Raw genomic sequence first — 27,922 nt, forward strand, 5'->3', positions numbered from 1 at the left:
AACATGGGATTGAACATTATGTGTTCAGCGAACCTAAAGAAGGCCAGTATGGCTGCAGTACAGAGAAAGAGAAGGAAATGTGATGATAAGGCAAGGCTGGGCAGACAGAGGCCTTACAGGCCATGTCAAAGCTATTGGTGTTTATCTTTGGAGCAGCAGAAAGCCACTGAAGTCTTTTAAATGGATTGATATGATCACTTTAGGTACAGCATGGAAAGAAGAAGATGTAAATAGACCAGTTAGGAGGCCATTACAGTCATTTAGAGAAGAAATGTCACTTTGTGCTAAGAGATGACATTGGAAATGGAAAAAGTTGGGCATATCTGCTGACCAGTTTAGTTTAGGAAGTGAAATTGACAGAATTTGGCAACTGAAGAAGGAAGGAGATGGAAGTATCAAAGATGATGCCTGTTTCTGGCTTGAGTAACTGAATATATCAAGATGGTGAAAAAAGATCTTGTTTCAGGGAAAGATCATAAATTTCATTTTTAATATATTAAGTTATGGGTGCCGTTAAGATGAATAGCAATGTCAAATGGATAGTTGGATATGGAAGACTTCTGGTGAGCCACATACATATGGATGTAATTAAAGTTATTTTTTAAAACAAGAAAGGATGTCATCAGCACACCAGAAATACTGAAGAATTCTTAAAAGCAGATGAGATCAGATTAACGAATATATCTAGAGCAGAGAAGAACTGCTGCAGAAATAAAAATAGTTCTAAAGATACTTGAAATGCTTGATCAACAAATGCAAAAAAAAAAAAACACAACAAAAACCCTGCAACAGAAGAGACCTTAATGGAAGTGTCAAGCACTGCATTCTGCATTACATGGCCTGGCTTCCTCTCCTCATTCCCTTCTTATATAGAAAACATTGGCAGCTACCAGTACCTTCTGCCAGGATAAAACCCTAGAAACTACTCACAAGCAAAGTGAACTAAGTAAGGGGTTGGCTCCCAAGGGTCAACGTTGGGGCTGGAGTGAGAAGCTTAAGTATTCCATATTGCTGCAAGGATCGCACAGGGAAAGAAAAATAAAGGTAGATTATGATTATTAATCTTAGGATAAAGATATGGTATGGCTTTCTGGAGTGGGAATTCTGATACTAGAGACTTCCAGTGTGGACACTAGCCAGACAATTAGGGCAGTGCCCCCATTTAACCTACAATACCCAGAAAGCAGGGGGACTTCCCCACTTAGAACGTAAATTCTTGGAATTTCTCATCACTCTTCTAAAATCTCTAGAGGTGGGCTACAGAATTTATAATCACTTCCATATAGAGATTCTCAAGTAGAAATCTGGACAAACAACCAGGAACAGCTAAACTTGTGAAGAGAGGCAACAAAGGCAAACAGAAGGACTAACACCCAACTAAATAGCAGAAAACTTTCAAGTGAATATCTCTTTAGAGACAAGAGTCCATTGAACCCATAATGTAATAGGCTACTATAAAAAATTATAGCGCCTGGAAACTAAAAATATCAAATTTAATGACTCAGTAAATGAGCCTAATATTAACATAATTCAGCTGAAAATCCAATTAATGAGTTAGAAGTTAGGGTAGAGGAATATTTCCTAGAGTGTAGTGCAAAAGAACATGGCAGGTGCTCAACAAATGCTTTTCTCTCCTTCTTCCTCTCTCTTCTTTGCCTGGTTAACTTCTTCTGTTCTTCAAAAATAAATTCAAGTGCCATCTCTTATGGGAAGCCTCTTCTTGCCACTCTTTTCTCTTCCTAGATGAGTTGCTCTATTCTGGTAGTTCCGTGGCACTCTTTGTCATAAGACTCGGGACAGTACTCTAATTGTTTTTGTTCCTCTTGGCTCTGAAGCCATTGAGAATAAGCACTACCTTTTATCTTCCTATCCCATGTTTGGGACATAATATAGTTTCAAATGTTATTGAGTGAGTTTTGTACTCTATTTAGAGAAAATAAACCATTTAACCTAACCAGTATTTTCTAAAGTTATAACGTAAATATATGATAAATGTCCTTGGTTACCAGATTTATCAAGTTGATGCATGAAAGGTATAAGGAAGTAGAAAATAGACTATCTCTAATTTACTAACTGGTTATATTTCTAAGATTATATTTGTTAATTTATATTTGCAACTTGGAATGTTTTTTCTCAAAAATGTAAATGGTTAGGTTTTGAGCAGCCCACAGAATTTTGTTTAACATGTAATTGTTTTAGTTCTACCTTGGGATCTAATAACTTGGAAATATGATGAAAATTAATTCAGGACTTTATATTTAATGTGGAAGAGTAAACATGTGCATTTAATTTTCCCAGCTGAAACCTTACTAAAATATTAATAAAGGCATAAAGAAGGCATGGAACCATAAGGTGCAGAAAAAGAGAGAACTCAGTTGACAATACATAATCGAAAAATTTGGAATCTAGAAGAGGTAGATAAACAAATTATAATTTGACTGACAGGCAAAAAAATGCTGGGGGGAAAATGGTGCCTAGAGTAAGAACAAACCAAAAATTAAACTGACTTAGGCTATAGGTTTAGTAATGAGAGGCATCACATATTTCCAAAGGAATGGTTATAGTGTTGAAAAAGGAGGTATTTCGAAAATCTTTAAAAGTAGCAGTTAGATGGTTTGATCCATTCTCCAACACTGTATGGCCAGACACCTGCTCTTTTTCCTACCCTGGCAGTCCAGAAACATTGAAGCAGGGGGTCTGGACTCAGGGATGCTAGATACTGCCCAGGTCAGGGCATTGAAAACTGCCCTGGGGGTAGAGGGAAATGGGAAGGGAATTAGTAAAGTCTGTATATTTGGTAGTAAATCCCTGGGTCCCCTCGTCCTACTCAGAAAAGTATACCGAAACTTCAGAATGGAGGATTTCTCTTTTGGAAACTTCTTGCTCAGGAGAAGACCGGTATATTCTGACAGCAATGACTTGGTCTGTGTCTAAATACCCTTCAGTAATACTAATTCCCAAACTCCACTCATGAATTCAGTTTCCAACTGCTATTTTAGTACCTCATTCTTGAGCATTCAAGAACGAATGTTCTTTAATGTTTAAGGAAACACTCAAAGAAAGCATTTAAAATAAAAAAATATATACCAAATACAAAGAAACTCAAGGGACACAGACAATGCAAGGAAGAGAAAACTTTGAAAAGCCGTATCTTTATTATTGTCCTCCTGGTGATGAAACAAGTGCAGGCTTGTATAAAAAGGAACATTTAGAGAACAAAAAGCATTCTTTAAAAGTATGAAATCAGAAAGAAAATATTCTTTGAAGATTCAATGAGGAATTCAAGGAAATATTCTAAAAGTTAAACAAAATTAAAAAATAAAAGATACAAACAGTGGCATTGGCGATACAACTTTGAGTATACTAGAAACCACCAAATTGTACACTTCAAAAGGTTGAGGTTTGTGGAATATCAATTTATTTCAATAAAGATGCCATTTTAAAAAGAAAAATAATTAGAAGATGAGTCCAGGCATTCTAACGTCTTGAAAAATAGTGGTTCCAGACATTATAAACAGGAAGTAATTAAACACATGAAAACAGAAATTTTTCTAGAATTAGATATGGTCATGAGTGAATATGCTGAAAAAACCACCCACTGCCCATCACAATGAGTGAAGAAAGACCCACACCAAGACACAACATTATGTAGTTTAAAAATCCTCAGAACAAAGAAATCATTCAGTCTTCCAGAGGAGAAAAATTTGTTGATTGAAAATAAGCCATCAAGAATCTGAGTAGCATTGAACTTCTCAAGAGTAACTCCAGAAGCTAGAATGTGATAGAAGAAATGTATTTAAAATTCTAAAGAGAACTACTTTTGCAGAGACTGGATGGATCCCCACCCAATATTTGGTTCAGATTTCCAGACAGCTGGTGCCATCCACATACCAAGAGGGAATGGAAGGGTTTGTTATTCATATAAAGAGGCTCTCTGGAGAAGAGGGCGTCCCAAGCAGGATTGAAAATAGCTTGACAGAGCAGGGAAAGGAGATTGGGCTGGGGTTTTTATTTGGTTAGAGGATGAGTGTGGAATCAGTTTTCCTGTGCATGGTTGTACCTTGCTGCCATTGTCAAAAGATGGAGCACCAGGACTTTCTTATCAGCTTGCCCAGATGAGGGGTTTAATCTGTCAAACATCAAAAAAATGGAATCAGTCTTTTTGCTATATTAGTATAGAATTTGTACCCAGCCAAACAATCACTCAAGTGTAAAGATAGCATAAAGAAATTTTTAGACAGGTCTTTTATGCACCTTTTCTGAGGAAATGAAGGAGATACTCCACCAAAACACCAAGAATCAAAGGTTCTAATACAGGAAACATGTGAAAGAATTTCTTAGGACAATGGTAAAGGGAAATCCTAAGGAGACATCTGTGCAGCTAGCTTGTCTAGAAAACAACCAGTCCAAATTTGAGCAAGTGTATTGTGATCTCCAATTGCAATGCTTTTTAGAAAAAAGGTGGGAAAAAGAAAGGAAAGAGAAGAGGAAAAGGAGAAAAAGGGAGGGAAGAGGAAAGGAAAGAAAGAAAAAGAAACCGATAGAGCCCTGGTTAGTGTGGCTCACTTGGTTGGCATGGCATCCTGTAAACCAGAAAGTGAAGTTGAGGGTTTGATTCACAGTCGAGGCACATGCCTGGGTTGTGGGTTTGGTTCCTGATCAGGGCACATATGAGGGGCAACTGGTAGATGTTTCTCTCCCTCTTTCTTCCTACCTTTCCCTCTCTCTACAATCAGTAAGCACGTTCTCAGATGAGGATTAAAAAAAAAAAAAGGAACTGATAGATAACCTGTTGTTTTTTAAAGTATTGAGAGGAAATTTATACTTTTGTAGAAAGTTGAGATAAAATAGTGATAGGTACTTAGAAAACTAATTTAAAAATTAGCTACCATATTTTTAGGACTATAAAATGCACCAGATCATAAGACACACTTAGGTTTTAGAGGAGGAAAATAGGAGAAAAAATTTTGAAGCAAAAAATGTGATAAAATATTTAATAATCTGTGACCCCCGCTCCACTGCCACCCGCCCCCCCACAGCGAGCCAGGTAAGCTACATTTGGATTATAAGACGCACTCCCCCTTTCCTCCCAAATTTGGGGGGTACATCTTATAGTCCAAAAATACGGCAATCAACTCCAAGAAAAAACAAAAACTTGTAGCAAAAAGGTGATGAATATAGCTCATAGTACATGGCTCAGCTGTAAATACATTTGAGCCATCTTAATAATAGAATTGTTGAATACATTTAATTTATAAATATAAAGGTATCCGTAAAAGAAACAGTTAATAGAGTTAAAGCTAGTTGTCCCTAGAGAGCAGGGAATTATGATGGAGGGATATGAGGCAAGGGATTGTAGTTTTTGTTATAAGCATTGTAGAACTATATGATTTTTTAAAACTGTGTAGTATGATTTAATATAAACATAATTTTAAATACATTCACATTTCTAATTTGTGACACCATGAACAACCTCCAATGGATAGAGTCATGAAGGTTTATTTATTTTCTTTACCCAACAGCCCAGACGGTGAGTGCAAGGGCTTTCCTAACTTGACTTGAGTTCTGGAATTTGGTTGAAGGGATAGCTCTCTTGTGAGTGATATTCATGGAGTTTTGAGAGATAGAAGGCAAGAGAGATGTAACAACACGTGAGGGGAAAAAATGAAGGCAGAGTGAGAAGAATAAAAAGTAGCAAGGACAGGGACAGGATATTCTAGGACACTTGGAGTAGGGGAAACAAAAGATGCTCAGAAGAATAACGTACTTCTGACATCTGAGTGGGTGAAGAAGGATGGTAGATTGAGTCATTCAATGTAAGTATTGCAGTAATGGCAGGAGGAAGTGGCCAGGTAGGAAACAATTGTCAGCTTTAAGAGGACGGTTGAAGTGCGAAACAAAAGTGTGATGAGTTCAAAGTAGGAAGGACAGAGTTAGTTCTCTCAGGTAGCTAGTAGATGAGCAGAAACAAGCATAAGTTAGTTCCAGGGCAGGGATGGGATAATAGGGTTTTTTTTCTGTTTGGGTTTTTTTTTCACATTTTTAAAATTGTTGTTCAAGTATAGTTGTCTTCATTCCCTGCCCGCCCCCCCCAACCCGTTCCCCTTTCCTGCCTTAATCCCCGACCCACCAGTTTCTGTTAGTGTTGATCTCTATTTTGTCACGTTGGAAGTGTTTAATAAATGCTTACTGACTATAGCAGGTTTTTCCTTTTCTCACTAAACTTTCTGGTTCTTAACTTTTAGTTCTAAGTTCTATTGCAATAATTTATTGGAAAATTCTTTATTTTAGTCCACTCTCACAAGGCTAACTGTAAGACTCTGAGCCTGGGAGGTTCTGAGTTAAAATATTTTACCCATTTTCTTATTGAGATTTTTTTTCTTATTGTTGGGTTTTCAGAGTTCTTTAATTCTGGATTCAATTACACTTGCAAATATTTTCTCTTCACCTGTGGCTTGTTTTTTCATCTTAACAGTCTCTTTTGAAGAGAATTCTTTAAATTTGAGGAAGTCCAGTTTATCATTGCTGTTGTTTTATGACTCACTTGAGTGTTATAGCAAAGAAATCTAACCCACTATCATGAAAACTTTCTCCTTTTTTTCAGGAAGTTTTATATTTTTAGGATTTATATTTGGGTCTATGATTCATTTAGAGTTAATTTTTTTATGTGATTGAAGGTATGAGAGTTTTCTGTTTTGTTTTGCTTTTGCATGTGAATATCCAGTTGTTCCAGCATACTTAAAAATATATATATCCTTTCTCTGCTGAATTGCCTTTGCATCTTGGTCAAAATCAGTTACTAATATATGTGTGAGTCTATTTCTGGGCTGTCTGTTCATTTCCTTCAATCTATTTATGTTTAGGTTCATTGATTTTTTATAATGGAATAACTAAGAATTACCCTTTCTTCTCTCCAGCTATTTAATGGGTTACTTATATATAACACTGGGACTTTTAAGTCAAGAATTATAACTGAACCAAAGTAAGGAAAGATAAAGTTATAAAACTTTGAAAAACAATGGAAAAGAATTATAATGCATTTTCCCCTAAATCAAAAACAATTATTTTCTAAGATGAAATTTAAATGTTCACCAATAGTATGTTTTTTCAGTTGTATGTGGAAGTAATTTTACATCTTAACATACAACTGCATGTACATTTCTAAAAATTTGAATTCAAATTAGGATTTTACGTCTATTTACTATGGAAACATTTTACCTTTTTTGTTTGTTTATTCTACAGGACTAAGTTCACAGCGTGATATTTGTAGTTCTCTTCTGAGCTATTCAATCACAGACTCGTATACAGAATGCAAGAGTTTTGAAGAGAATTTAAGTACCTTCCCATCACCTGAACTCTTCAGAGGATCAGATTATTTAGGTGAGGAAATAATTTCAACCTTAAATTTTTTCAGTATAGAAATTGTTCTTTTGTCCATAAACCCTCCAATGAATAATGATCTTTTTGAGAAGGTGTACTTGTTTTCCTCACCAAAACCTCCTTTTACACTTTGGCTGTGGAGTTGGTGATGTGACTTGATTTGGCAATAGGATATTAATGAATAAAACATATGCAGACCTTTGAAATATGCTTAAATGGTTGGGCTTACCCTCTTATACACTGTTGCCATTGTGAGAAGAATATATACAGCTTAGTTTCTGCCTCTTTGTGGGACCCCAGAATGACAGGTACAGAGCAGAATAGCCCAGGCAACCTCAGAGTACGGAGGTGCTGCCCAGTTGATCTGCAAACCTATAATATGAAGCAGAACTGCCTGAACCAACTAGTAGACATGGGAATAATAAATAAATGCTTTCATTTTATGCCACTGAGATTTTGGGGTTATTTATTATACAGAAAAAGGCAACTTCTTCAGATACTGTATTGAACACAGAAGAGGTAAAATTTAAATGAAACTACATGCTATAAATTGTAGGACCTGCTCACTCAGTGCTTATCTCTATCTCAGCCCAACAGCTTGTTTCTCTGCTCAGTTCCCAGAATACTAGCATCCAGACATGAGCCTTTCGGACAGGAGAATGTAAGATACTTTCCTGAGAAATCTGAGCAACCCTAAAGAGAATGTCAAATGATAATGACCTCAGAAGTCCTTTGATGACACTGGCAGGAAAACCCTACAGTGAAGCCAACTATGTGACAAGCCACAAGAAATTCTACTTAGCCTTTTAGGTCCCCCTCTTAAATATGAGCAGAGAGCCAAGGGTCACCAGACTTCTGAGGAAAGCCTTTAACATAAAACATAGAAATAAAAACAAAATTAAATATGGGAGTAACATCAGAAAGGTATCGGAATAGGAAGCCCTGGACCCTCTTCCCTCATGGGCACACCAATTCAATAGCAATGCATGGACTAATTCCATTTGTGAGAAATCTAGAAACTAGTTGAGAAGCTTCTGAACTCCAGAAAAGCACGTAATCAGCCACATCAGGAGGAATATTCAAGATACCTTCTCACTATAAACCCAACCTCTAGCATGGTACCATATAATTGGCAGGAAATCCCCAGCTCCCAGCTTTTCCCTGGAGAGGGAAGGAAAGGACTGAACCATGTATTAAACATTCTAAATTTCCTGGGAACTACTCAGAGGACTGGATACTGTCTTGCCTGTTCCAGAGTTCTGATGGGACCTGACATACTCTAGAAGCCAGATGGGTTCAGAGAGCAAAGATGGCTGTTTGTTCTAACATGCAGGTATTCACTAGATTCCGGCTTCTCTCTGGGAAAGAAAAGAGTTGGGGGGCTTCCCAAAGAAATGGTTTCTGTCTCACCTATCTCAGAGCACTGATGGGACCTGTTGTACTCTAGACACCTGGTAACTACTAAGAATACAGATGCTAATTTTGACTAGGGAGAAGGTTTAAGAGGATCCCACAATTTCTGGATGAGCTAATTGGTGAGAAACTTTTGTTTGAAGTTAGTCATGAAGACTGCAAGAGGTGGCTGTTTTTATAATGTGCAGATATCAACACAAAGAATCAAAGAAAAAAAAAGAAAGAAATATGGCCCAAAGAAAGGCATAAAGTAAAGCTCCAGAAACTGATAATGATTAACTGGAGATATATAAATTACCTGACAGGGAATTTAGAATAATCATCATAAATATGTTCAATGAGCTCAGGAGATCAATGCATGAAAGTAGTGAAAATTTCAATAAATGTATAGAAAACTTTTAAAAGAACCAAATATAAATCTTAGAGCTAAGGAATATAATAAATGAACTGAGAAACCCAATAAAGGGTTTCAACAGCAGACTAGATCAAGCAGAAGAAAGAATCGGTGAACTCAAAGAGTAAAGAAAGCCTAAGTGGCACATGGGACATAAACAGATCAAAATATTCCAGAGGGAGAAGAGAGATTATGATAATATGAGAGAGAAGCTTATCGTAGAAACTGGCTAAAAACAACCCAAATCTGGGAAAGGAAATGTACATCCAGTCCTAGGAAGTACAAAGAATCTCAACTAAGATGACCCAAAGAAATCTCCACTGGGACACATCATTATATTGTCAAAATTCAAAGAGAATTTTGCAAGCAGCAATAGAAAAGTGGCTTGATATGTATATGGGAACCTCCATTAGACTTTCACTATATTTCTCAGCAGAAACCTTGTAGTCCAGAAGGTAATGGCACAACGTAGTCGAAGCACAGAAAGAAAAAACCGTCAACCAAGAATACTATAAACAGCATAACTATCCTTTTAAAAAAATGAAGGGGTCCTGGCTGGTGTAGCTCAGTGGATTGAGCGCAGGCTGCGAACCAAAGTGTCGCAAGTTTGATTCCCAGTCAGGGTACATGCCTAGGTTGCAGGCCATGACCCCCAGCAACTGAACATTGATGTTTCTCTCTCTCTATCTCCCTCCCTTCCTTCTCTAAAAATAAATAAATAAAATCTTTAAAAAAAAGGGTAAGGACCTTCCCAGACAAACAAATGCTAAAGGGGTTAATCATTTCTTGACATGCTTGATGGGAATGCTAAAGGGAGTTCTTCAAGTTTAAACAGAAGATGCTAAACAGCAACATAAAAGCATATGAAAGCATAAAACTTAATGATAAATATGTAAACATAGAATACTTAATACCATATCAGTGGCATAAAAATCACTTTTCATTCTAATATAAAAGTTCAAAGACAGTATTTAAAATAACTAAAAATGTTAAAGGATACACAATATAAAAAGATGTGAATTGTAACATTAATAACTGTGTGTGAGGGGTGAAGTAAAAATGTAATATTTTTGTATATGATTAAAGTTTTTATTAAACTTGAAATAAACTGTTAAAACTACGTTTTGTGTCTAAGCCCTATGGTAACCACAAAGGAAATACCTATAGCAGATACACAAAAGAAAAATAGAGCTCTGGCCTGTATGGCTCAGTTGGTTGGAGTGTTGTCCTGTAACTGAAAAGTTGTGAGTCCAGTCACCAGCCAGGGCACCTATGGGAGGCAACCAACTGATGCTTCTTTCTCACAATGATGTTTCTCTCTCTCTCCCTCTCTCACTAAAAGCAATGAAAAAAAAAGTGTCCTTGGGGGGGAAAAATAAAATAAAAACAAAATTTAATAAAAATAGAAAGACATCAAAGCATACCAATTTAAAAATCAATAAAACAAAGGATGATGGGAAGAGAGGAAAAGAGGGGTAAGGGGCAAAAGGACTACAAAAATAGACGGAAAACATTGAACAAATTGGTAGTAAGTCCTTTCCTGTCAGTAATTGCTTTAAATGTAAGTGGGTTAAATTCCTAATCAAAAGACAGTGGTAGATTTTCAAAGACTGACTCACTTTGTTTTTAAGGACAAACATGCTGAAAGTGAAGGATGGAAAAAGACATTACATGCAAATGGTAACAAAAGAGAGCAGAAATAGCTATACTTATATCAGATAAAATAAACATTAAGTCAAGAAGTGTCATGAAAGATAAAAAAGTACATTATATAATGATGGAAGGGTCAATTCACCAGGAACTGGTAACAGTTATAAATAAATATGCATCTAACAATAGAGTGTCTAACATATAAAGCAAACATGGACATAACTAAAGGCAGAAACAGCAACACAAGAATAGAAGAATTCAGTACCCCCACTTTCAATAAGGGGTAGATCATCTAGATAGAAAATGAACATTTCTTGATTTCAAAATATATTGCAAATTTTATTTTTGAGTAATTAAAACAGTATGGTACTGGCATAAAGACAGACTCAGACCAACAGAACAGGATAGAAAGCCCATAAATAAATCCATGTGTATGTAATATGTCACCATATCTTTAACAAGGATGCCAAGAACACACAATGAGGAAAGAATTGTCTCTTCAACAAATGAAGTTGGGAACACTGGATATCCACATGCAAAAAACTGAATTGGACCCGAACCTTACATTGCACAAAAATCAACTCAAAATGGATTAAAAACTTAAACAAAAGACCAGAATCTATAAGACTCCTAGAAGGAAATATAGGGGACAACTTCCTGTTTTGTTGGATTCTAGTGTAGAATTGATTGGCCTTGCCAATGATTTTTTGGATATGACACCATAAGCACAGGCAATAAAAGCAAAAGTAGACAACTGGAACTACATATAACTGAAAAGCTTTTGTGCATCAAAAGAAACAATAAGCAAAGTATAAAGGCAACCTCCAAAATGGGAGAAAAGACTTACAAACCTCAAATGACAAAGGATTACTATTCAAAATATATTAAGAAACTCCTCCAACTCAGGGGTAAAACACAACATGATTTAAAAATGGGCAAAAGACTTGGATAGATTATTTTTCCAAAGATGACACAAATAGACAACAGGTACATAAAAAAGATGTTCTACATTACTAATCAGGGAAATGCAAACCAAAAGCACAGTGAGACATTACCTCATGTCTGTTAGAATGGTTATTATTTTAAAAAGATGTGTTGGAAAGGATGTGAAGAAATTGGAACCCATAATCACTTTTGATGGGAATGTAAAATGTTGTAACTACTATGGAAAACAGTATGAAAGTTCCTAAAAAAATTGAAAATAAAACTACCATATGATCCAGCAATTCCACTTTTGGATATTTATTTACAGTAATTGCAGTCAGTATCTCAAAGACATTACTTGCATTCCCATGTTCATTGGAACATTATTCACAATAGCCAAGTGAAGAATCAACATAAATGTCTATGGATGGATAAATGGATAAAGAAAATATGGTATATACATGCAATGGAATATTAGTGTCAAGAAAGTAGGAAATCCTGTTATACATGACAATGTGGAAAAGCCTCAAGGACATGTTAAGTGAAATAAGCCAGTCACAGAAGGACAAATACTGTATGATACCACTTATATGAGATATCTAAAATAGTCAAATTCATGAAAGTATCAGATAGAATGTTGGTTGCCAGGGTATAGGGAGAGGGAGGTTTGGGGAGTTGCTATTCAACAGCTGTGAAGTTTCAGTTATGCAAGATGGATTGGTTCTGGAGATTTGCTGTACAACTTTGTAACTATAGTTAATGATGCTCTACGAATTTACAGACTTACAGGTTTAAGAGGGTATATCTCATGTTAAGTGTTCCTACTACAATAAAGTAAAAGTTTTAAAAAATAAGAAAAAAAACCCCTAGTAGAAATAGAAACACAAGGAGAGGAAAGTAACTCAAAAGTTTCTTTGAGATAAAAATATATATTGTAGCCACTAAATGGGAATAGGATGCTATAAGAAGAGGGACTATTCAGAGAACAAATGAAATGCAATAGCAGAGCATAAAACTGTAGAAGTATTAGAAGATAAGGCTGGGGAAATTTTTCAGAAAAATGAAAGAAAAAAGATTGCAATTTGCAAAAGGTAAGGTAGAGAAGACATATATGATATCCAATATCAAATAGTAGGAGTTCCAGAAAAAAGATAGTGAAATAAACAGAAGAAAATTATGAAAGAAGTAATTCAAGAACATTTTCTAGAGATAGAGAATATGATTTCTGGGTTAAAGGGGCCACAATATGTCTAGCATAATAGATGGAAAACTTTAAGATGGAGCATTATGTAATTTCAGAACACCAGAGAATGGAATAAATAGAGCGAATTTATATAGTTTGGTAGAGTTTTAGATTAAATAGATGAAAATACAGAGAAAACTAAACAAACAAAAGAGGCTTTTATTGACCCCAGGAAAAGCAAAAGGTGGTTATGGGATACCACAAGAGTAAGTAGCATTTTTATAGCAAGCTACCATCATAATATCTACATTGAATATTGATCTAATTACATATGTGATATAATAATAAGGACAATGGGAAGGGTAGGAAAGGTGGGAACAAAGGGATGTAGAGAATAGCTTCATTTTTCCATAGGGGGAAGTCAATGGAAAGCTTAAAAGCGACATCAAGTAATAGTATGTTGTTCAGTGATATGAGAGAGTTAATGAGACATAGGTATAACATACATAAAATATGAGAGGCAGCTCCCATGTGTGCTGTCTGTCCCTTAGGTCAATAATCTTCATGGGGCAAAAGTCTGAAAGAAATTGGGTTAGAGCACAGGGATAGGCCAAAACTGTTCGCCATCCTGATGCTGTCAAGGCTTGTCTTTTTTCTTTTTTTCACCCAAAACTTCAATTATCATAGTGGGATATGGGCTGGGGACCTAAGGTGAAGGGGGGAAAGGTAACCTGCTGCTTGCTATTGTTGAAAATTTTATGCCTTTCTGTCTGCTTTCTTAGATTGGGAGTGCCCCAGGTTGGAAGAATACACACAATGCAAGAATTCCACTCTTCTGGATACCAGTAAAGCAGTAGCAGTAGAGAAGGCACCCCAGTTTTCAAACCTATCTTCAATTTTAGGTGAGTTTTCACATTCTTTTTTCTCATATCACAGGAAAAGCAGTCATCACATGGTTAAGGGTATTGTCTGTTGGTTTTCACCACTGTGAAGTTGTTAGTTTCTCTTTGTAGTTAACACATATCTAATAAATGATAGTTTGAAATACTGAAAATCCTGTATCTCCTCAAACTTTCATTCACTGATATTGTCAGACATCAGAGGAAATTGACAGCAACTACTGCTTGTCTAGTGGTGACTTTCCACTTCATTCTTTCCTGCTACATTAGTTAATTAAATTTTACTGTAAAAGAACTGTCTCTTTTCTGCCCTTATTAAATTATTCTTATCAGTATGAGCTTATGGATATTTATTTTATGGATTAAAGTCCAATATTTAATTTAATTAATTAATTTATTTATTTATTTAATTCTAGTGTACATATAAAGAAGTTTTAGAATTGTTTCACCAGACCCCTGTGAGAAACACATTTGCTAAATAGAATAAAGCATTTACGTATGGTTCTTTTTGTCTTCAGCATTATAGTGTCCAATCAAAATACCATTTCCAAAGTTGTGTAGGTTAGTTCTTTTCTTTCCCTTCCAGTTGTTATTCACTTGTAATATAGTTAGATTCAGTTCTTAATGTTGGATTCAGTTTTTGGTTCCCCCATCCTGTTCCGTTTTGTTTATGTATTCAGGGAGAGGGGGCTATGTGAAACCACGCAAAACATTCCTATGGTTCTAAGAGTCATAGCTACACACACAAAAAATACTATCAGAAAAGTATCACTTCCTCCTTCTTCCTGTCTGGATGGAAGTATTTCCAACAGTGTTTGAAGGTCTTATCTTCTGTGTTATGTTTAGTTTGGCAACACCTTTGCTGATATAAACTGCCCAAAGACACAGTCTGCCTTTTTACTAAGTATTTCAGTTAGTTCTTTGTCCACTGGAAATGACAAAACAAAAACAAACCCCCACCAAAATCAAAAAACCCTATCACAAACTGTATTAGGTTAAAAGGGGAATTTATTTATTTTTAAGATTTTTATTTATTTATTTTTAGAGAGGGAAGGAAAGGAGATAGAGAGAGAGAGAGAAACATCAGTGTGTGGTTGCTGGGGGCCGTGGCCTGCAACCCAGGCATGTGCCCTGACTGGGAATCGAACCTGCGACACTTTGGTTCGCAGCCTGCACTCAATCCACTGAGCTACGCCAGCCAGGGAAAAGGGGAATTTATTACCACGTGTACCTGAAAAGATCCAGCACTAAGTCAGATGCTGATGCAACTTGATACAGGTTTTCAAATGACATCCATAGGACCCAATTCCTTTCTCTCTCTCAATTCAGGATCCTTCTGTATCATTTATGCTCTAAGCCAGGCTCCTTTATTTAACAACCCTTTCTAGCTCCAGATTTACATACTTACAGCCTCACATCCAATGAGGTAAGTGCTTTTCTTTCCTGTAATTTGAACAGATGTCCTGGGCCTTACTCATTGGCTTAAATTAGTTCATATACCTATCCCTGAACAGTCCCTTTGGTCTGGGAGATATGCAGGGCTCTTACTGAATTGAGTAACAGGCTGTGTCTGGACCATCAGAAGAAAAAAGCAGGAAACTCTTGTGAGCAAAAGCAGAGAGTAGATGCTAAATGATACGTATCCACTATAGTCCTTTATGTTTGGGGAACTTCCCTTTCAGGGAAATGGTTTGTAATTATTGGAAAGCACCGTTCACATCACTTTTACCTAACTTGGGATTTTTATACTCTAATCTAACGTAAGCAGAGTTCTGCAGGTGCTGAGGGTTATAATTCAGAAGACCACACCCATGGCTCTTTATATTCCTTGTAATATCCTTATGTATCTAGGCAGTAAAGTGTTGATTGATAGGCATTCTCTTGTCTAATGAATCTGCCGATATGCATATCTATGTAGTTGGTCCTGGGTTAAGAACCATGAGACCCAAGTTTAAGTTTCAGGTATACAGCTATTAGTTTTACAACTTGACCGATTATTTATTTTCTTATATGTAAAACAGAGATAGAAAAATGGTATGTTTTCCTCAAATAGTTGCTGTAAGAATCAAGTAAGATGATAGCTGTAGAAGGACCTCAAAAGTTGTAAAGAACTATTTAAATACAAGGTGACAGATTCCTGCATCTCATAAAATTTTACAATTTTGTTTTATTTTGGTATTTTGAAAATACTTTTATTAATTTAAGTGGCAGACATGAGAGCAATATAAAACAAAAATTGAAAAATAAATGGCACTATCACTATGAATTTTAGAGGAAATATTTATTTTTCCCAAGAGTAATTTGAACCTCTGGTCTGTGTTTGAAATATATTTCTAATAGATTTTTTTCTTTCCTAGCTACCTCTTTGGAAGACTATCAGAAATGCCATAGAAAAATGTAAGAACTATAACCAACACTTTAACACTTACTCATGCTTTTCAAAACTTCATGTTCTAATAGTTATATACAAGGTATGATTGTAAATACCCAAATTTAAGTATTCATTTATTAAGTAGTTTTTGAGGACTCACTGTGTGCCAGTACTGTTCTAATTGCTAGAAATATATAGTAGTGAATGAAATTGATTAAAAACAAAATCTCTGCCTTCCTTGTGTCCACATTCTAGTTGGAAAATATGGACACTAAAGGCAAGCAAGTAAATTTATATTGAGCTATATGGTAATGAATTCTATAGAGAAAAATAAAGCAGGGTATGTGTTAAGGAGCCTTGGGATGGAGGTTTGCTATTTTAACAGTGTGGTCAGAGAAGTCATCAAGAGAAGATAGCATTTGAACAGAGACCTAAAGAAGGAGACAGACTCACTGGATGACTCTCTGGAGAAAAGAGCATTCGGGGTAGAAGGAATAGTTGGAGCAAGGCTCTGAGGCAAGGAGGCCTAGGCTCTCGAGTGGAGTGAGCAAGAAGTCGGAGATGAACTGAGAGAAGAAGCAGGAGGCCAGGTAATATAAAACATTGTAGGTGAGTGTAAATGCATTGGAAAGCCTTTGAAGGTTTAGAAGGATGACATGATATGACTTATGTTTTAACAACAGCAGCAACAACAACAAAAAAACCCCCCACCATGGCTGCTATGTTGAGACTCCACTATGAGGAAGCAAGGAGTTGGAGATATTATAGTTAGGAGAATTTTTCCATAATCTACACAAGAGATATTGGACTCTGGACCATGTGATAAGAGTAGAAGTAGTGAGAGTTGAGATTTTGGATATAATTTGAAAGCAGAAGCAATATGGTAGATTGTTGGTAGATTATGAAAGTAGTCAAGGCTGACTCCACAGCTTTGAGTATAGGGGAGGATGGAGTCACCATTTATTAAGATGGGGAAGACTGAGGAGAAACATATTACTGGGGAATGATCAAGAGTTTGGTTTGGGGCATGTAGACTGAAGGGTAAGGTGTACGTGAGATATTTGAAGGAAGTGGTCGCAGTCTGGACCATGAATGGCCTTGAGGGCTGGGATCTTTATTTTATCCTGAATGTGATGGGAACCCCTGAAATATTTTCATTAGTTCTGTAAAATATAATGAAATTTGTTAGCACCTTAATCTTAAAAGTTTTAAGGAACTTATTAAAAAATTCATACAGGTTTAAAAACAAAGTCAGTAGATGCTATATAGGAAGTGAGAAGACAATCCACAGAATGGATGAAAATATTTGTAAATTGTGTATCTGGTAAGGAACTTGTATCCAGAATAGATAAAGAACTCTTACAACTCAACAACAAAAGGACAAATAACCCAATTTAAAAATAGGCAAAGGATCTGAACGTATATTTCTCCAAAAAAAGATATGCAAATGGCCAATAAGCACATGAAAAGATGCTCAATATCATTATCCATTGGGAAAATGCACAACTTAAGTGTCATACCACCTCATACCCACTAGGATGGCTATAACCAAAAAGATAATAACAAATTTGTCTTGGATGTGGAGAAGTTTGGACTTTCATACATTGCTGGTGGCAATTTGAAATGGTGAAGGTAGTACTTTGAAAAACAGTTTGGCGGTTCCTCAAAATGCTCCATATGATCCAGCAATCCACTCCTAGCTGTGCATACATACCTAAGAGACATTAAACATATGTCCACACCAAAACTTGTACATGAATGTTCACAGTAGCTTTATTCATAATAGCCAAAAAGTGGAAACAATCCAAATGTCCATCTACTGATGAATAGATAAGTAAAATGTGGTATATTCATAATAGAATATTATTCAACAATAAAAAATGAAATATCGATACATCCTATAACATGGATGAACTCTGCAAATATTGTGCTAAACATTAAGCCACATATTGAATGGTTCCTCATTTGAATGTAGAATAGACAAATCTACAGATGCAGAAAGCTGATTAGTGGTTGCCTAAGACTGGGAGGTTCAAAAAGAAATGGGAAGTGACTTCTGTAATAGAAAATTGTGATGATGGTTGCACAACTCTGTGAACTACACACTTTAAATGGGTGAATTTTGTGGTATGTGAATTACATCAATAAGTTGTAAAAAAATAAAGTTAGGATCAAGGAGATATACTTTTTTTTAAATTGATGTCTTTATTTTTTTAATATATTTTATTGATTATGCTATTACAGTTGTCCCATTTTCCCCCCTTCACTCCCCTCCACCCTCTCCCACCCATATCCCCCCCTTTAGTTATGTCCATGTGTCATACTTATAAGTTCTTTAGCTTCTACATTTCCCATTCTATTCTTACCCTCCCCCTATCTATTTTCAACCTACAATCTATGCTACTTATTCTCTGTACCTTTTCCCCCTCTTTCCTCCTCCCACTCCCCTGTTGCTAACCCTCCATGTGATCTCCATTTCTGTGGTTCTGTTCCTGTTCTAGTTGTTTGCTTAGTTTCTTTTGGTTTTGCTTTAGGTGTGGTTGTTAATAATTGTGAGTTTGCTGTCCTTTTACTATACATGTTTTTTCTTTATCATCTTTTCTTAGATAAGTCCCTTTAGCATTTCATAAAATAAGGGCCTGGTGATGATGAACTCCTTTAACTTGACCTTATCTGAGAAGCACTTGATCTGCCCTTCCATTCTAAATGAAAGCTTTGCTGGATAGAGTAATCTGGGATATAGGTCCTTGTCTTTCATGACTTGGAATACTTCTTTCCAGCCCCTTCTTTCCTGTAAGGTCTCTTTTGAGAAATCAGCTGACAGTCTGATGGGGACTCCTTTGTCGGTTACTGTTCCCTTATCTCTTGCTGCTTCTAGGATTCCCTCCTTCATTTTTACCTTGGCTAATGTAATTATGATGTGCCTTGGTGTGTTTCTTCTTGGGTCCAACTTCTTTGGGGCTCTCTGAGCTTCCTGGATTTCCAGGAAGTCTATTTCCTTTGCCAGAATGGGGAAGTTCTCCTTTATTATTTGTTCAAATATGTGTTCAATCTGTTGCTTTTCCTCTTCCCCTTCTGGTACCCCTATAATTCGGATGTTGGGATGTTTAAAGATGTCCTGGAGGTTCCTAAGCTTCTCCTCGTTTTTTTGAATTCTTATTTCTCCATTGTTTCCTGTTTGGTTGTTTTTTTTCTTCCTTCTCGTCCACTCTATTCACTTGAGTCCCAGTTTCCTTCCCATCACTATTGGTTCTCCATGCATCTTCCTTCATCTCTTTTATGGTAACCTGCATTTTTTCATGTAATTTGCACCTAAAATCAACCAATTCTGTGAGCTTCCTGATCACCAGTGTTTTGAATTATGCATCTGATAGATTGGCTATCTCTTGGTCCCTCAAAAGGATGAGTCCTGGGGTATTGATCTGTTCTTCTGTTTGAGACATGTCTCTCTCTCTCTCTCTCTTTTTTTTTTGGTCTGGTCGCTCCTGTTACGGTGAGGGGTGGAGCCTTAGGTATTCACTGGGGCTGGGCACCCCAGTCACTAGATTGTGATGTTGTATGTGGGGGTGGGGGCAGGGGCGGGAGGGAACAATGGCGGTAGCTCCGTTCTCCTGGGACCTCAGTCCTTTCTCTGGGATCCTGAGTTGCGCGCTCTGCCCTGGTCCACAATCACCGCCTCACTGGGTCCGCCAGCTGCTGCTTGCATACTCAGGATCCCCCTGCTGTGATCTTATGCACTCCCTCTGCGTTGCCTTATACGCCCAGTTCTCCCTGTTCTTCGCGCGCTGTGACCCGCGCCTGGCTGCTCCTCTCCGCCCCTCCTACCGGTCTGGATGAACGGGTCTACTTCAACTTCTTGGCTGTCTGACTTCCATTCAGATAAATTCTCTACCAGTTCTGGGTGTTATTCTGCCTCTAAATTGTTGTTGTTCTAATCTTGGTTGTGTGTGGAGGTACAGTGCATCCACCTATGCCTCCATCTTGCCGGAAGTCCCAAGATACAATTTTTAATAGGAGACACAGATAAGGAATAGAACAAAAGTAAATAAGCCATAAAAGTTAAGAGTCAGATGACTTGAGCCATATTCTGACTCTAAGATTCTTGACACACAAGGGAAAAGTCTGTAGCTATTTGATAGATTTCATGTCCTTCAAATAATCATGTACAACCCTTACTATCTTTTACCTAGATTTTCCCCCACAGAATTAAATGGTAGACAGTACAGTGTTGTCTTTTTTGGTGGGGATCTATACTGTATAGATATTCCATACTGACAAGTGTTTGGGGGTAAGGACTGATATACTTCTGAGTACAGATATCTGTGAAACATTTATATTACCCAACAAAAATTCTTGCCTGTTATCCCACTGTTCTCAGAGATATGCATGATCATGGTTCAGTCTTCGAGCAAGTATTCTTGCAGCAAGGAAAAGATGGACTAGAAGGAGTGATTAAGTTGAAAGGATGACTACTGTAGCATTCCAAGTGAGGCATGATTAGGATCTGAACTTTAGCAGCAAGAGTAGCCTAAAGGAAAAATTTGGAAACAATCCATGAAGGATAATCAGTAGTTTTTAATGATTGGTTGGTTAAGGGAGAAGATGGTGTCCAAGTTGGCCCCCAGTTCTCTGACATAGAAAACTGAATGAATGATTCATTCACTTGGGGAAGGAATGCAAATAAAAAAGGGAGAGTAAGTTGGGGTGACAGACAATTTTAGTTTGGAAAATGCTGAAATAGCTACACTATTTTGAATTGATGATATTCAGCAATTCTCTGCCTGGAGAGCCAGGGGAAAGTTCTGGGCTGAAGGCATAGTTGTCCTCTTGGGAAAGTATGTAGAGTGAGAAAAAAGTAGTATTAGGGTGATAGCCTCCTTATGAATATGTTTGTATCAGAATGGTTAGAAATTTCTGAAGAAAAGAAAATCTATTACTGTTATTTCTAGGTAAATCGTTCTTCGGTAAACCCCAGTGAAAATTCTAAAGGTGAATAATTAAGGTCACCAGAGAGTGATGATAGACTTCAGAATTTGCAGTATGATATTTTCTTTTCTGTTTTAAAAGATTTTATTTATTTATTTTTAGAGAGGGGAAGGGAGGGAGAAAGAGAGTAAGAGAAACATCAATGTGTAGTTGCCTCTTGAGTGCCCTCTACTGGGGACCTGTCCAGCAACCCAGGCATGTGCCCTGACTGGGAATCGAACCAGTGACCCTTTGGTTTGCAGGCTGGCATTCAACCACTGAGCCATACCAGCCAGGGCACAGCACAGCATAATATTTTCTTAAGAGGGAAGGAGTAAGGTTTGGATAATAATGATACCACATTTGAGCACCTGTTATTTACTAAATATTTTGGTGTTTTCTTTAATTAAGTAACACATTTACAAAATTAAAACCTTGCAACTTTGACATACTGCCTAGTGGAGAGAAGTAGTGTTGGTTATATTGCTATAAAATCTGTATAGATTCACTTCAATGACTGTTGCCTGTTTATATCAAAATGGAGCAAATGTAATATGATGCTTTATTATATGTATGCCATCCTGTTTCCTGTCTCCCTTAAATGCTGACCTATCTTTAAAAAACAAAACCTATCACTTAGATGTGCAAAGAAAATATATCTTTATTTTTAAATAACTGATCTAAACTTCTCATGGGCTCTCATCACCCTTTTTCTTTATTCAGCTGGGGAATCACAAATTAAACTTGATTAATAGCATCCAGTTACTTCCATTGAAAAGTGTCTTGTGTGGGGATATAAAGTACAGCATAGGAAATACAGTAAAAAATGTTGTAATAACTATATATGGTGCCAGGTGGGCACTGGAAATATTAGGGGTAACATTTTATAAAATATGTGATTGTCTAACCACTATTCTGTACACCTGAAACCAATACAAAATAATATTGAGTGTAAACTGTAATTGAAAATAAAATTTTTTTTAAAGTCCCTTTTGGGTGAATGCTGAGACTTTTAGATTTTTTCCCTATTCCATATTCCTGAGGATGCTATGTAAGTAGGTGATCATATCTCTGGATTTGCCTTGAACAGCCCCAATATGTGCCTTTTGTTCTGACATAATTTTTAGTAGAGCTCACTTTTATTCTCAGAAAGGTCCCAGTTTGGATAAATAGCCACCCTAAGTAGGCATAGTGGCAGGTCACAGGTGGGGGAGGGTGAAATTGAAGTTGTCTCTGGATGTTTACTAATTTGTGCTGCAGGTTCCAAGACTTATTCTGTACCCAGGCTGGACTCTACTGATAAAGTCATTGGTGAACTCACAGCCTTATTTAGGGCCTGAGGTCCTCCATTGCTGATTTTTCCATCAGCTTTGTTTTTGTTGCTACCCTAAACTCCCCGAGTATTCTTGAAGTCCTCCATCCAGGCTTTGATCTGCTTGCCTTTTTGCAGCCTTTGTGGTAGAGTCACCTCACCACATTAACTCTGTGCCAGGGGTTTTGGTTCTAAATTTGACCACCTTGCACATTGTTCTTAGTGTGTGGAGCCTTGAGAACTTGTTCACAATGTTCAGGAATTAAGGACTCACAGGAGGGACAAACCGAGGCTCCCTCTCTGCATAAATGTCTCAAGCTCTTTCTTTTATGTTGATTTTCCAACTTGTGTAGATGTCTACTCCCTGAGTTCTACAGGATAATTCATTGCATATAAATGTCCTTATTTTAAGTATTATTTGAGGATTCCCAAAAGTTACTGAAAGATTAAGAGAGTACTATAAATTTGTTCTTATTATAGAGTGATGACATTAGCAGATGAAAATATTTCTCCAAAACCAAAGGGTACTTCAAATTCAGAATCAGGTAATAAATAGTGAAACTAATTTTCGTAAATCTGCATTTTATTATTTTTGTCACAAAGCAGTATATATTAAGAAAATTGGTAGCCCAGGAAACCGAGTGCTTTTTAGCTTGGTTGTATTTAAGAAATGAAGATATGTCAGGTTAGAAACTGGGTCTTAACTATCATCATGGCACCCATCATTAGTTCATTTAATAAACATTTACTGAAGGTGTACTTGCTGTACATGCCAGTGTTCCCGTTGTGTGTCAGGCTCTTTACTAAGTGTTAGGAAACCGAGAAACAACCTCTATTCCTGTCCTCAAGGAGCCAATAGTCTAGTGATAGAGACAACAAATAAACTAGAAATTTCTTCTCAGGCACCTCCTGCTCAGTCTCCTTTGCAATCTTATGTACTGCTATTAGCCATTATATGTGGGAGTTCTTCAATGCTAGTCCTAAATTTTAATCTCTTTTCAATCCACCCTCTAATATGTACAGGCGTCCTGTAAAAAGCAAGGCTTCCAAATACTTTCTCAAAAGTTGCCTGTTTTAGCAAATAAAGATACGGAATGCCTAGTTAAATTGGAATTTAGATAAACAGCAAATAATTTTTAATATAATTATATCACAAATATTTTAAAGAATACCATATCTGTCAGATTATTCAACCTATATTGCTTTTCTTCTAAAACTATTACAAAATTGTGGTTATTAAATTAGTTTTTTTCAAATTTGAGTTTTCTATACTTATAGTTAATGACAAGTTAATTTAAATGCTAAAGTGTGTTTTTATTTACAGATAATGCAGCTTGCAAAGTACTTGCTGAGAGAACTTATCCTTTAACCCCCGAGAAAACAAAGAAAAAAGTAAGTATTGAAGCAGAATAACTACATAAACCATATATTTCATTAATATAAGACATACTTTAACCAACACTTTTATAGGAGTTATTTTTCAGCTATTTTTAGAGTTTAGCAATTGTATGATGTTGTTACATGGCTATATAGTCTATGTAAGTTTAATGGAAGAGAATTAAAATTTATAATTTTTTCAAGTTCATTTTGGATAATTTGATGTCTGTTGATCACTAAGGCAAAACTAAGACATTTGCTGTGTAGCCAGAACAGTGTTTTGTGCTAAGGAATGTGTGTGGATTATTACATTAGGCTAAGAATCTACAAATCTTTGGACTTAATGTACCGGGAGCTACTGTCTAGGTGGCTATTTGAAGCTCAGCATTATTCCAAGCACTTTTCATTAATTATATCTTTATGGCATTCCTATCAGGTAAGATTTTTTCTTTCTTTTTTTTTGTTTGTTTTGGTTTTACCTTTTTATTGCTGAGAAAAATGAGGTTTAGATGTTAATCAATATGTTTAAGGAGCTGGTGGCAGGTCTTTCTGGATCTACCACCTATACTCTTTCCCCTACACCATAATGTTATTGTATCATAACATTATGGACATTGGGGAGCCCCCTGAAAGAGGGCAAGAGTGTCTGTCAGCAAAAAGAGTTATTTGTATGAAGTTACAAAGATTTTTGGTGTGAGATTTTGATGGCTTTGACTAGGGTATAGGAAGAATGGAGAAATGTGTATGGATTTAAGAAAATTTTGCCTAGAGTTCATGGGTTGAAAATAGGGGATGAAGGAGTGAGAGGTGTTAAGAAAGACTTCTAGGTTTCTGTCTTAACCAGCTTTGGTGGATAAAGGTGTCCTATTTAACATGACAGGAAAAGCAGGGAGTCTGAGAGCACACAAAGTTGAAAATGTTGAAAGCCATTGGCTATAAATCTGTTGGTCAGGGAAACAGAATAGGAGTGAATAATACTATAGATATTTTTAAATTAATGGAAATGGATAAAATCACCTGGAAAAGAGTATCTACAGAGTGCAGAAGAGAAGGGGGTCCAGGATCGATCCTTGGAAAATTCTATATTCAGGTAAAAAAAAAAAAAAAAAAAAAAACAGAGAAAAGGAGGAAAACAAATAGAATATGCTGCCATAGAAGCCAAGAAGAGAGTGTTTGTTCCTGAAAGTGAGAGTGGTCAATAATGTTGAAGCTACTTGTAGGTCCAGTGTTATAAAGGGACCTCCAGTCCAGCACATAAGGAACTCAGAAGTTACCTCTCTGTCCTAACAATAAGTAAAAACCTGGATAAACTGAAAAAGCGACAACTCTTTTTTTGATCCACCAGAGCAGTAAGGACACAGGGCGTACTGCTGCACCCAAATGTGGAAAGACAGACAGGTGGGTACAGAGAATCACAACTTACTGGAGCAGAAACACATGAACAGAAACCTCCCTGGGAACCAGTACTGGGGTGCAAAAAACAAAAGCATGCTTGATGAATTACTGGAAGTTTAGTGTAGACAACTCTGAAAGTTAAAAGCTTAAGGGGACCCAGTCATCAGGGAACCTTTACACTTTTGTCTCTACTGGAGTTTTTTCTGCGGGAGCTCTACAAGATTCTGATGGTGAATATCAGAAAAATCCCCTCATGCTTCCACTAGTAGGGATGGAAAAAGAACCATTTTGAAACACACCACAATATTCTGCTTTTCTTAAGAAAGCCTGCCCTCAGGAAAAAGTATTTTACCAAAGCCTAACTCATCCAGGGAAAGGGAAATAACCAACTCTAGCCAGTTCTATCCTTCCAAGTAGGGGAAGGAAAAAACTCTAGGTCCCTTTAGTCTTCCACATTTGGGGAATGGAAATACATAACTACAGCCCCCTCTAGCCATGCTGTCCCACCTGGGGGCACGGAGCAGAAACTGAGAAACACTGGTTGGCTGAGAAGTTCACAGACCAGGGGCAAAGGCTAGACAAAAAGCTGAGACCCAATCACAAAACTATACAGTGCTTCCCATCCCACCACCTTATACTACTAAAGACTTATTGCCCTGGCTGGCGTAGCTCAGTGGATTGAGCACGGCCTGCGAACCAAGGTGTCGCAGGTTCGATTCCCAGCCAGGGCACATGCCTGGGTTGCAGGCCACGGCCCCCAGCAACCGCATATTGATGTTTCTCTCTCTTCCTCCCTAAAAATAAATAAATAAAATAAAAAAAAATGATTGAAAACTCTAAAACTATATGTTTAAAAAAAAAGACTTACCACAGTTCCTATTACCCAGTACATCACATTCACATTTTAACAATAACATACATACTAAAAAGTAAAAAGAAAAAAAACAGTTTAAAGAGACTGAATGGCATCAGATCCAGAGTTATAAGTAGTGTTAGAATTACCAGACCAGAAACTCAAAATAACTATGATTAGTATGCTGAGGGCATTATAGGAAAAAGTAAACAACCTACAAGAACAGGTGGGTAGTGTAAGCAGAGAAATGGAATTTCTAGGAAAGAATTAAAAAAATAAGTTCTAGAGATCAAAAACAGAAAGAATAAAAAGAAAGAAGTTCTAGAGATTGAAAACACTGTAGTGGCAATGAAGAATGCCTTTGATGGACAGATTCAATAGTAGACTAAACTCAGCTGAGGAAGGAATATTTGAGTTTGAGGATATGACAATAGAAACTTCTGAAACTGAAAAACAAAAATAAAGAAACTGAAAAAAAACTCCCAAAATATTCAAGAACTATGGAAAAACTATAAAATATGTGACATATACATAGTTGGAATTCCAGAAAGAGAATAAACCATGAAAGGAAAAGAAGCAACATTTGAAACAGTATGACTGACGATTTCCTAAAATTAATGTCAGACACCAAACCACGGATGTAGGATGCTCAGAGAACACCAAGAAGGATAAGAAGGACAGACCTCATATACCCGGTATTGAAGCACTGTTAAACCAGGTATATGTTAAACCAGCGGTGTCAAACTCATTTTCACTGTGGGCCACATCAGCCTCTTGGTTGCCTTCAAAGGCCAAATATAATTTCAACTCCTTAACAGTTAAGGAGGAGTTACATTTTTACAGTCCTAAAATTATTTTGGCCCTTTGAAGGCAACCATGAGGCTGATGTGGCTCCCAGTGAAAATGAGTTTGACATTTCTGTGTTAAACAATTTGTAACAGACCTAAAGGCAGAAGTAGACAGCAATGCAATAATATTAGATACTTGGGTACACTACTTTCAACAATGGATAAATCAATAGGAAATAATGGGCTTAAACTATGCTTTAGACCAAATGAACCCAGCAAATATACACAGAGCATTTCAACCAACAACAGTAGAATCCACATTCTTCTCAATAGCACACTGAACATGCTCCAGGATAGAGCACATGAGAGGTCACAAAACAAGTCTTAACAAATTTAAGAAGATTAATCTTACCAAGTATCTTTTCCTACCACAGTGGTATGAACCTAGAAATTAATAACAGGAGGAAAGCTGGAAAGTTAAAAAAATGCAGAAATTAAAATACACTAGTGAACAAGCAAGCAAGGAGATTGAATTGGTAATCAAAACCTCCCAGAAAATTAAAGGTACCAGATGGCTGCACTGGTGAATTCTATCAAACATTTAAGGAAAAATTAATACCAGTTATTCTTAAAGTCTTCCAAAAATTTGAAGAGGAAGGATTACTTCCAAATTCCTTCTGTAAGGCCAGCATTACTGTGATAACAAATTCGGTGACACTGAAAGAGAAGAAAATTATGGGTCAATATTCCAGATGAACATAGAATAAAAATCCTCAACAAAATACTAGTGAACCAGATTCAAGAGCACATTAAAAGGATCATATACCATGATTAAGTGAGATTTATCTCTGGTATGCAAGAATAGTTAATATATAAAAATGAATTAATGTGATACATTTACCACATTAACAGAATGAAGGACAAAAATCATCTTATTTCAATAGATGCAGGAAAAAGTAGTAGACAAAATTCAATATCTTTTTATGATAAAATTCTCAACAAATTAGATATAGAAGGA

General features: G+C 36.6%; 1 protein-coding gene across 1 annotated transcript in view; it reads left to right on the forward strand.

Moving 5' to 3' along the window:
- MEIKIN (meiotic kinetochore factor) overlaps window positions 1-27,922 on the forward strand; it is a 62,350-nt gene that overhangs the window by 3,264 nt on the left and 31,164 nt on the right. Inside the window, exons 5-9 of the mRNA XM_045828261.1 lie at window positions 7,243-7,380; window positions 13,727-13,846; window positions 16,201-16,240; window positions 22,972-23,036; window positions 23,816-23,883. Coding sequence (XP_045684217.1) covers window positions 7,243-7,380; window positions 13,727-13,846; window positions 16,201-16,240; window positions 22,972-23,036; window positions 23,816-23,883 — 431 coding nt within the window. The remainder of the gene's footprint in view (window positions 1-7,242; window positions 7,381-13,726; window positions 13,847-16,200; window positions 16,241-22,971; window positions 23,037-23,815; window positions 23,884-27,922) is intronic.

Source organism: Phyllostomus hastatus, unplaced genomic scaffold (assembly GCF_019186645.2).
Source record: "Phyllostomus hastatus isolate PE091 unplaced genomic scaffold, TTU_PhHast_1.1 phas_contig_150, whole genome shotgun sequence".
NCBI lineage: Eukaryota > Metazoa > Chordata > Mammalia > Chiroptera > Phyllostomidae > Phyllostomus > Phyllostomus hastatus.